We start from the raw sequence: 12,316 nt of genomic DNA on the forward strand, positions 1-12,316 counted from the left end.
ACAAGGTGTCTGCTGTAGTGGAAGTCCTTGAATTATACTGGATTTTGTTTTACACACTAGAAATACTGAAATTTGAAAATTCTAAAAACTGAATTAACAATTAAATTTTGTAAATTTAAGTTTCAACCAAAGTTAAGTATGCTTTTTATTTGATAACTTTTCAAGCCAAAGGTAAGTAGACCAGACTAGATATGATTGACTGCATTACATACATAGTGAGCCTATTCCATTAAAAAACTTAAAGCAGGACTTCTACTGTAATTATGCAATAAGTGTGAATGCCAACCACATTTCTAGTGGCTAAATGACCAATATATGTACACTTAACTATTATTTTTCACTTTGAAATCGTTCTTTTTTTCCTTTCGCCACTTTCTTTAGTGCAGATTAAATGCTTACAATGGGATGAAAAACAAAGTGTGTTAAGTTTTGATTTTTATATTGGAATGTTAATTTTTTAAAAAAAAAAAAAACTGATACCAGAAATACAGCATACTACAGTTCCTAAACTCAATGTCTTAGACACCCTGTATTAACAGCTTTCCCTCAACTCGATTAGGATTTAGGATTTTTAGATTTCTGGGCTCTCGGCATGTAAGGCCATTTAGCCCGTCACGTTTGAGGGGGCACACTATCCGGGGAAAGGAAAGGGAGAAAGGATTGGGGAAGGAAGGAAGCGGCCTGAACCTATAAATTAGGTACCATTCCAGCATTTGCCTGGTGCGAATGAGGAAAACCTCATTCAGGGCCGGCCTAAAAGAGCGTGATACACTTTTTCGACCGAGTGCCCCTACCGGGAATCGAACCCGGGACCGCTCGCACAGAAGGCGAGAGCATTAGCGACTACTCTACGCGGGGCCACTTCTCTCAACTCGAGTGCGCGGAAATCTTTTATTGGTTGTTCTTTATTGGACTTAAGGAAGAGAAGAGTTTGGCAAACGTAATACGAAAGAAAGCAAATTTTAATATTCGTAAGTATGTAATTATTAACTTTTTTAAAAAATACAAAAATTAAATCAATATGTTTTAATTAGCATTAAGAAAATTATTAACAGTTCGTGTGATTCCTTCATTTCCTATTAACAGTTCGTGTGATTCCTTCATTTCCTAGCTTTCTTATATAATACAAAAATTAGATCAACATTAGATCAGAAGTACAAGAATCGTAAACAAGCGAAAAATCAATCCATGACGAGATTAGGCAACAAATGCCACAAACGCAGTAAACTATTTAATTTAGATGAATAAATAAGATAGAAAATAGGTAGATAAATGAGGTGAGATAAAGATAGAAGTGTAGGAAATGTATATATCTTGATTCGCGCTTAGTTTTCAGTGCCTAGCTTACTTTATATTTCGTAAATTGTGATTTTTACTATGTACCTCGCGCCCAAACGTCTGGCGCCTAAACGGCATCGCCGAAACGTCCGTGCCCAAATGGTGGCGCCCAAACGTCCTGTCCCGTGAATATAAATGGTACAAACAGGGGTGAAGAAAGGGAATCAGCGATTTTTGTTTCTTTTTTATATTGTGGTTTCTGGTGAAAGGGGATTGTCTGTTGTAGCCCATAATAGCCAATCAGGAACCAGGGATTTTTTTTCGCTGTCGCTTCTATTAAATCTGTCACTACCTGTGTATTCGTAGTGCCTGATGAAGCCAAGTAGATAATTGTCGAAACTGTTATACGTTAATATTTTTTTTTAACAATAGATGTATTGTTTTGCGAGTGAGTAGTTTAAATCAGAATTAGAACTAACGTTTCAACGGCATCTGACTGCCTTTATAATCAAAGTCTGATGTCTTTAAAATGTAAGCTCTAATAAAACAAAAAAGATGAAACATCAAAGAAGTTCATTTATTGAATTACTAACATGTTCATGAAAATTATGTGGAATATATTATTGGCACTTATTTAAATTTAGTATCAGTTTCTTTATAAGAATGTATATGCTTCAGAAACAGAATCCTGTCAGTTTTTGTTTTCACATTATGTAAAACTTAATTTGATTTTTAGTTTCGTCCCTTTTAGCAGCAGGGCTATATGAGAGGTGGACCTACAGCTTAAAGTGGAATCCGAACCATATAAGCTCCCGTCGGGAATTGAACCCGGGTTTCCCACGCCAAAGACACGTACACTATAAACGCTTAGCCGCGAAGGAGCTTCACTTAATGTTTTGCCAATCGTGAAATTGTTGTAGGTTTATATTTCGAGTCGCTGATTTGCTTCTTAATTTTATTTTCTGTGCTCCCTATTACACTTAATTCCTGTGATAATTTTCTCTTATGCTAATTTACGATATCTACGGCCTATACTGATATCCACTTTTGGTACACTCATGTTCAAAATGATTGTCACATATCTATAACTGTCTTCTTGTAAGAATATAATTTGATACTGATTTTGTAGGGTACTTTAATACTGATACTGTGTGTATAATCGGGAAATGTACATTTGTGGTAAATTTCTTAGGAAAAGAATCATAATTAAGAAAATTAGAATAAGTAAAACAAAATGTTGCTAAATGGACAAGAAAGTTTTATTTTTGTTGTATTGTTCTTATTTACTGCTCTTTTGACATGAAATTTGCCACATACATGTCTTTGCTGATTATACATATACTAAGATTATAAGAAATACCGGGCGAATTCGTTATCAAATTATGTTCCTACAACAACATATTTAAAGACATGCGACATTAATTTTGGACATGAGTGTACATTTTATTTTCGACCGTAAGATATAACGTAAAGAACATGGTTTTGTTTTCAGGTCTAGGCCGAGAAACAAAAAAGAGGATGATATCGATTTGGATGATGTCTATGTTGAGTTCAGAAGCAATGCTGAAGAAAAATGTTCTAAAACCAAGAGACTGGCTATGCAGTTCTGTAAAGTAGACGATCTTCTGAAGAAGAGTGTTATACAACCAGGGTTTGAGAAGCTAGAGGCTGTGCCACCATATCAAGAAAGCAGACGGAAACTTAAACTACAGAGAAAGGTACTTTTTCCTTATATATACTAGCTGAATCTGCGCTCTCTATACAGCGCATCATTCACATATAAGCAGGAAACTCCTTATCTGTACATATCCCTTTACAGACACAAGTAAAGGTCGTCTTGATAAAAATCTGTAAGGGGTCATTCTTTATTTTTATTTTTATTTTATTTTAGTTTATTTTAGTATGTTAATGCAGATCTACCAATGGACTCTCCATAGTAGTGCTGTTAAAATTCAAATAATGGATTTTTCGAATATTCGAACAATTTACTCGAATAACGAATAATTATTCGATCAGACGTCCCCATTAAATCGTTATCATTCATTCAATTGTTGGGGTAACAAATAAATGTTCGAGTATTGAAAACGAATATTCGGGTATTCGAATAACGCGAAAAAATATTCAAATAATTTTAACAATACTATGTCATAGGCATATTAAAAATGTATTTCGTATATAACCGCTTGACTGCCACTATGTACAGTCCATACGTAGTCGAGCTTGCATCCTTCTCTACTACTACGTACGTAGCTCGTCCAACGGCTGCAGAGGAAATATTCTTGCTTGGTAATGGCCACGAAAACGTACGAATGATTCTGGTCGGGGAGGACCGATGTATATGTATTCCTGTGACATCATTAGAGCACGTGACCCTTGAAGCAATAAGCAAGTTGCTGAGAGTACGAACCCCTGCTATTTATGATATGTATGTTTTTGTTCTTGGTACTTTGTATCACAAACACAGTAGAATATGAAGGAAGGGGAGGGTTATAGTTCGTCAGATTATGTTTCGAAGGAAGAGGAGAATGAATACGCAACCAATGTGGTTGATGATTTGTTAGCACTGTTTGTTGCCTAACGCTGTCCGTTTAGCATGATCGTGAGGTTCTGCACTCTATCTACAGGACTGGGATTCAAGGGGTTAGTAATCGAAAACTTCATCAGAAGTCGGTTAGTAATATCAGGGTTGGCTGATTTAAACCAGCTGGTTTTTCAAAAAAAAAAGTTAAAAAAAGAAAGAAAAATGCGTTAAAACATGTGAACTGCATGGTGACGTTTCCACATATCAAACCATCTACATTAGTTTTATCTCTTTTTCACCTTTTAATCAAGGTGTCCTATGTTCAATTCTCGGTCGAACCACAACCCTTGTTTTAAATCTAGATCAAATAGCGGTTCGAATGTCACTCTAAGCGAGTCTTCTCCTTGATAACCTTGGTATTACGTAAGAATATTAAGCCTAAACATACGAAACGAAACCAAATTATTATGTTTGCTTGCCTGAATGGCTGTTATTTTATAAAGAAGCCAAGGTTGCTTAAATATATTGATAAAAAAAGATAAAATTTATCGACTGCCTACGTAGCTTTCAACATTAGTTTGGATTGGACTTTCAGTTTTAATTTTATTGAATGATATCTACATACTAAATTTGTAATTTAATACCTCAGTTTTAGCGTACTGATTATGATATGTTGACCGTAAACTTTTACATGCAAAGCAATAACGGAATTTTCTCTGTATTGCTTTGCATTGAAAGTAATAACAGGATTTTCCAGGTGGTTAAGGCGGGAGTTTTTCGATTTAAGAAATTTGCTGACCGGACCACCCAACTTTATAATGAAACGGGACAGTCCCGATTTCCAAATAAACGAATATACTATTGGTGTTAGAGTGAAGTAGGTAAAACTTTCATTCTGCTGGTCCAAGTCCAAATGAAGGACAATTTCTCTCGGATGTAAACCGAGAACCGGTTTGGATTCCGCTTTAAGTTTATGTGACACCTTCCAATATAACTCCGTTGTTGCATAATAATAGCAAGGCGAAACAAACTTTATTCTCTCTATATGTAATGTTAATACATAGAGCAAATTATTTAAACAAAAAAACCTGGTTTAAACAAAAAAAAAAAAAAAAAAAAACCGGGCTTTTTGGCGTTAAAAAAAATTTTGCCAATCCTGAGTAATATAATAAATTACACCTTCAATATGCATATGAAGCTTCCAGTGGTACATTGCAGTAACCTATCTATCGTTTACAATGAACTTTTTTTTTATTATTACATAGACCCTAGATATATAATGAAAAGTGTATATGGCCCATTTAAATTGGAGTTCTCATCCGGTTCAGTACCGAGGCTGTAAGACGTGGATCTACAGCGTAATATGAAACCACATCGAGTTACGTACATGGTTTATAATAGACATAAAGAATATAATACCGTTTACAGAAATTTGATATCTCAAACCATTTTGGAGGTATGGTAAATACTGGTAAAGTTTGCAACAGTGCTTCAAATTATGTAATTCCGAGAATTTATTGTAGCTATATGTACCAAAAACTATTGTTGTTATGCCATAGAAGCAAAATAAATCAAAAATTATTTCAAGAAGTTCTCAGAAATACACTATTTTTAACAATATATCAAAGTTTACCTGTTTTTTTCACATCTCCCGAGTGGTTTGAGATATCAGATCGCTGTAAACGGTATTATCATGTTTGTCTGCTACACTTTTTCGAAATAAAGTCCTTTGAAAAAAGTCAAATTTTCAATTCCTTGTAACTTTGTTTCTACCCACTCGAAATACGTCATATGATGATAGTAGTACTCGATATAAAGGCACTTTAGATGTACATTGCCCCGCACGTCTCACTTGTGTTGTAGAACCCTCCATTTTTTTTTTTTTTTTTTTTTTTTTATATATGTTTTCGTTAGTTTGTGACAGTATATGACAAATGTGATATTGTATGTTTTTGTTTTACATGAAAAGGTGAAATATAAATAATAACCGGGCATACTGTAATTTGATAAAATTCAAATTTATGTTTGGTTGGCAAAACTGTTAACCTTGTGGTAATCATGGAGTATGCCAACAATGTCTCCCTGCCAATATTTGCATGATACAAAATTTTAGTGATTTTTGTCAATTAGTTTAAAAGTTACAAGAGCGTATCAAGATAAATGATCCTGTTTATATTTATACGAGGGTCATGTTATAAATAATACTTTTTTTTTTTTTTACTTGTTTATTGTTTCGAAAGGATCTCTTTTCAGGCCTTCGATATAACCTCCTTGCTTGACAATGATGGAATCCCAACGTCCAGGTAAAGATATACCATATTGACTTGACACCTAGTCTTCGGTTCCAAACGCTGATATCGGCTGAAGGAATTCCACTCCCTTTGGCGTAGATGGCTGCAAGTCTCTCTCGCTTAGCAGCAGCTGAAACCTTATTGGCTCAACGCGTGGGTGTATCGAGGGTGTGACCTTTAGTTCGCATTTTTGCCACGGCTCAAGACATTTTGGCATCACTTTAGCTTGTGTATTCCAGCATGGACGCCATCTTTGTGAAGCTGTCGAATGGTTCGGGTAACGGCTGCAGAAGGCTCTTCCAGTCATGGAAACTGACGTTCACGCTTACTTTGTTTCAACTTTGGAAACAGGTCGTAGTCTGGTGGAATCGTGTCCGGGCTGTAGAGAGTGTGAAGTTACATTTCCCAACCGTATTTGTGAAACTTTGTACGCACAGAGCTAGCGGTGTGCAGGCGAGCGTTGTTGTGGAGAATCAGTGGACCCGCCCTGATCAATTGCGGTTGGGTTTTTTCTCCACAGTTTCACCGGGAATTCACAACAATGTAACAGTTCTTCCACATGGAACTCTGTCCGTTATGATAATCCCTTGGTGATTGCAAGCAAAAGTCATTTTCTTAACCTTTGATTGAGATCAGCGACACCTTTTTGGTCTTAGAGAAAATGGAGCTCTCAACTTGTTGGAATGTGATTTCAACTCCAGCTCAAACTTTCTGATCCACGTTTCATCAATAGTAATAATGCGACGCAGAAAGTACTCACCTTCCATGTTGAATCTTTGTTTCAACACCATTGCATTGTCCGGACGTGTGTGCTTCTGTTCAGCAGTCAGGAAGTGGGGGACCCATCGGGCAGAAATGTAACTCTTCTGTAAATCACTTGTCAAAATTCTGTATACTGACGCAGATAGAATCCCTGTGATGTCAGAAAGTTCCTCACATGTCACATGACAATCTTGTCCAAATGCATCTTCCACAAATTGTACATTTCTTTCATCTTTGATGATTTCGTCCTTCCTGGTGTTGGTCTTACATTATCCTTTATGCTTACACGACCAATACGGGAACAAGTAGCCCAGCAAGAAACTATACTACAGTCCACTGTTATCTCACCACAAACTTCACGTAAGGCACTGTGAATTTCTGTGGGTTTTTTGCCACGTAAAGTTTCAATCTTTATGTACGATCTCTGATCCTCAGTCGACACGTTGCCCGAGGCACCTGCTGCCTCCATTTCCAACACTTGTTCAGCCACAGTGTGTTCATTAGAGAGCGCACAAGCACACGTCCTGCTGCCTCAAGACCTCAGCTTCAACTGACGAAATATTTACCTCGATTGCATCATCCACTTCGCAGTGTTCCCATAGTGTGCATTATTTATGAAATGACCCTCGTATGTATATTCAAGGTAAGGTCACGAAACTGACAACTTTTAAGTAGTTTATGTATATACGAGTATATTCTTGTGGGCACTTTTGTTCATAATATTCCATTTTACAGATGCAACAGCAAAACTTCACATAACTGATAAAGTAGAGGAGGTTGAGTCTTACAGTAGAGATTACCGTACCAACACCGTCTGAGAAAATTCATGCAAAATATAAAAACAGCTTATTGTCTTGTTTTGTTTTGTTTTCCTGTGAAGATAAGTAAAATCAACAGTTGTAGTGTTACTTTTATTTTCTAGGCCGAACGGGAGAAGACAAAAGGATCAAAATGGTTCAATCTTTCAGCTCCAGAGATGACAGATGAGATAAAGAACGATTTAGAAGTGTTGCAGATGAGATCTGTTCTGGATCCAAAGCATTTTTATAAGAAGAATGACCTGAAAGTTCTACCAAAATATTTTGAGGTAATCATTCACTTACTATTAGTCACTTTTGTCAGAACTATGGTTTAGTTTAAATTTCATTTCCCTATGTTGTGTAAACTTAAGAATAAGGAGCAAATTACGGGAAACTTTATTTGAATCTAAAACTGTAATTATTATACAGTATACGTGGGATCTGGGAGTCTCCTACTTATTTCTATGATTTCCAATGGTTTCTGAATTGAAATTACTGTATTTTCTTCATACTTGTTACATTTATACAATTTATAAATTTATTTTGAACATTTTTTAACATCTACACTATCTGGGGTTAAGATTAAAGTATGATGGTGGTTTTGAGTAAAATAGGAAAGAGTTTGATTAATATAGAAAAGAGAAAGCAAATTTCCATAACCCAAAATATGAATATAAAATTTATTGATAAAATATGTGTGTATGGAGATAAAAATATCCCTTTTACAGTGAATGTTTAATTCTATTAGCCTGAACCATTACAAAATCAATGTCATTACTTGCACGTGTTGGATATTTTTGTTCACAAAACTTAGACTGCCTTCCAGAAACTAGTCCTAAACAAGTGACCCTAGAGCCTTACGAATTCTCTTTTCCGTCATTTTCCCTGCTTTTTTTAAAATTACAAACAGATTTGGAAATTAAACGATATTACAATGTGCATATCATGATTTCGTTGATGCTTGCCATGCCATACTGTATGCGAGATCCGAGGTAATAAATTTCCCTGAAGCACAGATCCGAGGGATGTAATAATCTAGTTTTTTTACTCTGGAAGGCAGTTTAGGTTTTTGTGAACAGAACTGTACAATATAAGAAACCTCCCAAAGTCGAGGCTACGACAAAACGGATAATACATTTTAGATGCTGAAAACAATATGAAAGTGTGACTGGCAAAGGCAAATATTATTTAGAAATAAAATTTAAAAACTTAAATAAGCGGGTATGTGTCTCTGCTTAACCATCTTGCTGCTATTTCAACCTACAACTCACTAGCAGACTTTGGATTGAGAATCAAGAGTACTAAACGCTGCATTCCGTCAGTTGAAATTTTCCGTTTCAAGGCTTATTTTGATTTCCGTTGTGCACGTACCACAGTTTTCGTTTAATTGAATGGAATTTACCACTTTTTCACCTTTAAAGTCATGGGACTGTGAAATATTACTGTTTAATACGGGTCCGTTGAAAACAGCATTTACTGTAGTAAGTTTACAAATTATTATAAACACGCGTTAATTCATACCCGTAAATAACTATCACTAGCAGTTTTAGTGTATTAAAGTAGAGTCGAAGGTTTATTGTGTACGCCTTTCTTTTGAGTATTTTATTTTTCTTTTTTAATAGGTCGGACGAGTCGTAGAAACCCCTGCTGATTTCTATAGCAGTAGGATACCGAAGAAGCAAAGGAAACGAACACTAGTTGAAGAATTGTTAGCAGATTCAGAATTCATGAGGTAAGTGATGTAAATTATGTCTGAAGTTGCAGTGGCACACGTCTAAAATTCAGTAAAAATCGGAAAGTTTAGGAAAACAGAAGTTAATTCTATGACTTAAAACAGAGACATTTTATTGCATTTGTTTAAAGATAAAAGAAATTTACTCATAGAAAATATGTACTAACAAAGATCGATCATTCTTTTCTGGATCAAGAGTAGTGTCAGACAATGCGTAAGATTGTAACTCACTCTATGGCATGAAAAAAAAAAACGCAAGAGGTTTATCACCACTCAAACGAAAGATTGTTGAATCATATTCCGTTTCAGTTCAAATAGAACAAATATCTAAGATCCATCATTTGTTTTCCTCATCTTTTCTTGACCTTCGCAAAAATTTTCTCTAGTAGAACACTGCGCGCCTGTTTCTCATCCGACTGACGTGCCCCGCACGACTTTAACTTCTCGATCTTATTTGACTTTCATTAAGAAATTACATGTACTCAAACCTGAACTTTGTCATGGTTCACCACGCTCAAGAGCTCCTCGACAGGAGGAACGAATTCTGGTCATTCGTACTTAACTCATGGATTTCTATTTCATGACGACGACTCACCGCTGTACTAGACAAAGTATTCAGCATCTGCTTACTAATTGTCCTCATCATGCTGAGCTCGAAGCCGAATTTTCTAACCAGCAGACTTATCAATAATACTCGTAGATGAACAACAAACAATCTCCGAAGTTCTTACGTTTCTTCATCTCCATGCCCTAACCGCATTGTGATTGTCCTAGAATTTATATTTAACTCATTTCTTACTTCCTCGTATGATCTCCTGTGTATTGTCACTTAATGCGTTCTTCGTTTGTAGTTCAAATGACAACCCGAAAATGTATCTGACTTTTATCTACCCTACTAATTAGGACTTTATTTACCCTTTCCATATAGCCCCGACCAAAAAAACCTGTGTTACTAATTTTATCTTTGTGCTTTTGTTACCGTACTTGGATGTTTTCTATGTAATAGTGTCTTTCATAGTGGGCTTGGTACTAAATTTTGATCTTTAACGCGTACAGAAAGACCTTTGCAGTATGACGCATCCAACCCCAATATCTTATTCGTACTCTCCCAATATTATTATTAGTATGATATTGGTAATGTTTTTCAGATTCTGAATTGTATAAATTTCCTTATTCAACCGTTTGTCTTATTCTTGCACCAAAATATTTTCCTCGGGAACCATCAGCCTTCGATTCTATGTGCTTTTTCATCCTTGGAGTACAGGCACAGTATTTTGCTTTAAATTACTACTTTCATCAGGTCCTTTGACGACAATAGATTTTGGATAGAGTTGTAGCACGAATCTCGTGTCAATTTACTTTTTATTTCCTCTTTTTAACTTCACTTATCGGGTACTAGAATGGTTCCCAAAGCTCTCGATTGATTACACACTTTAATAAACACCCACGCCATCACAACACACTTATTCCACCACCACCATCACCATTGTTATTATTATTATTATTATAATTATTATTATTATTATTAATAATAATAATAATAATAATGAGTGGCACTGTCTTACAATTTAAAATGAACATATCTTAAGAGAAATAACAGAGCATTCCTTACAAAAATTAAACTGTTTTAACTGTATGAGAAGCGTTATAGCTGCCAATCTTGATTTTATTATTGTTATGTATTCTCAGTGTGTTTTTATGTTATAATCTTTTATTCAAAGAACCTATCTTTTATGTTAAAACATGACAACAAGTAACCAAATTTTTGCATGCTGAAAGAAACCACATTTTTAAAGCAAGATTGACTCATTCTTTTAAACGGTAGTTAAATGAGACTTTAATTTGCATAGTACTGTTAATTATATATTATGAAATTCACTACTTTTTAAATTTTTGTTTTATATATCAGTTTGAACCTTATAATTTTAATATATTAACCTTCTGACAAAGGCCTTAACCTTCTCTAATAGTCATTCTGTATTATAAATTTTCTGGTCTGTTTAAAATGATTATATAATGGTTCTAACATAGTGCTGTATTTTTGCCCATAAACTGTTCACAGGACTTAAAATAAAATAAAATAAATTATTATTATTATTATTATTAGTGTATAAGACTATAAGTTTCTGTATAAAATTGAGTATTGTTGCTGCGTTCCAGGCGTTGACTGGTACAGTCCTTGTCTCAAAATTGATTTGTGGGAGACCTGGGTTTGTTTCCCGGCGGGAGCTCATGTGGTTAGGTTTCCACGTTAATCAGTAGTTCCCGTCTCATATAGCCTCGCTGTTGCAAGGGATGTTAAACTCACAATCAACTCAACTCAGAATTGATTTTACCTTCTTATTAAAGGCATCATGGTAAAAATAAATTGCGTGTATAAAGTCTAAACTTTATAGACCTTCTGGATTACATAAAATTTATTAAATTCTAAAATTTCACGACACACCCCATAGGGCTGTGCGGGATATCAGTTGAGAAAGGCTGGGTTATGATACGAATGTTGTGTTGGAACAATTTTAAACTGAATGCTTTTATTTTATTTCCAGGTACAAGAAGCAAAAATACAAGGAAATTATTGAAGAAAAGAACAAACTGCACTACAAGGCGCATAAACATGCGAAACGATTAAAGAAAAATAAGAGGTGACATACGTATAAAGAGCTGTATAAAATGTGTCAATAAATTTTTTCATAAAACCATACAATTCGTATAATTCAGTGTTGCTGGTCAATTGAAGACGTAATTCCCTAAAGTTTTAATAATAATTAGTAGACATCGAATTTTTATGTAAATGCATATTTTGTTTGCTTATATGCATCTCTGTTAAACGTGGTAGGAGTTTCTAACGACAGTAGTAAAGCTCGAATTTGAAGTTTTATAGTGCATATAAATGCATATTTGCAAGGTTAGAACGAATGTTAGTGCTTAAGGA

The 12,316-nt window shown here is 35.0% G+C and overlaps 1 protein-coding gene across 3 annotated transcripts in view; it reads left to right on the top strand.

The window, feature by feature from the left end:
- LOC145689892 (uncharacterized) overlaps nucleotides 1–12,088 on the top strand; it is a 53,180-nt gene extending 41,092 nt beyond the window's left edge. For all 3 annotated transcript variants that reach the window (XM_081764200.1, XM_081764198.1, XM_081764199.1), the window contains exons 5-8: nucleotides 2,771–2,996; nucleotides 7,775–7,939; nucleotides 9,275–9,384; nucleotides 11,931–12,088. In XM_081764200.1, coding sequence (XP_081620326.1) covers nucleotides 2,771–2,996; nucleotides 7,775–7,939; nucleotides 9,275–9,384; nucleotides 11,931–12,030 — 601 coding nt within the window. In that variant the 3' untranslated portion in view covers nucleotides 12,031–12,088. The remainder of the gene's footprint in view (nucleotides 1–2,770; nucleotides 2,997–7,774; nucleotides 7,940–9,274; nucleotides 9,385–11,930) is intronic.
- The last annotated feature ends 228 nt before the right edge of the window (nucleotides 12,089–12,316 follow it).

Source organism: Thermobia domestica, chromosome 7, assembly GCF_964235325.1.
Source record: "Thermobia domestica chromosome 7, izTheDome1.hap1.1, whole genome shotgun sequence".
NCBI lineage: Eukaryota > Metazoa > Arthropoda > Insecta > Zygentoma > Lepismatidae > Thermobia > Thermobia domestica.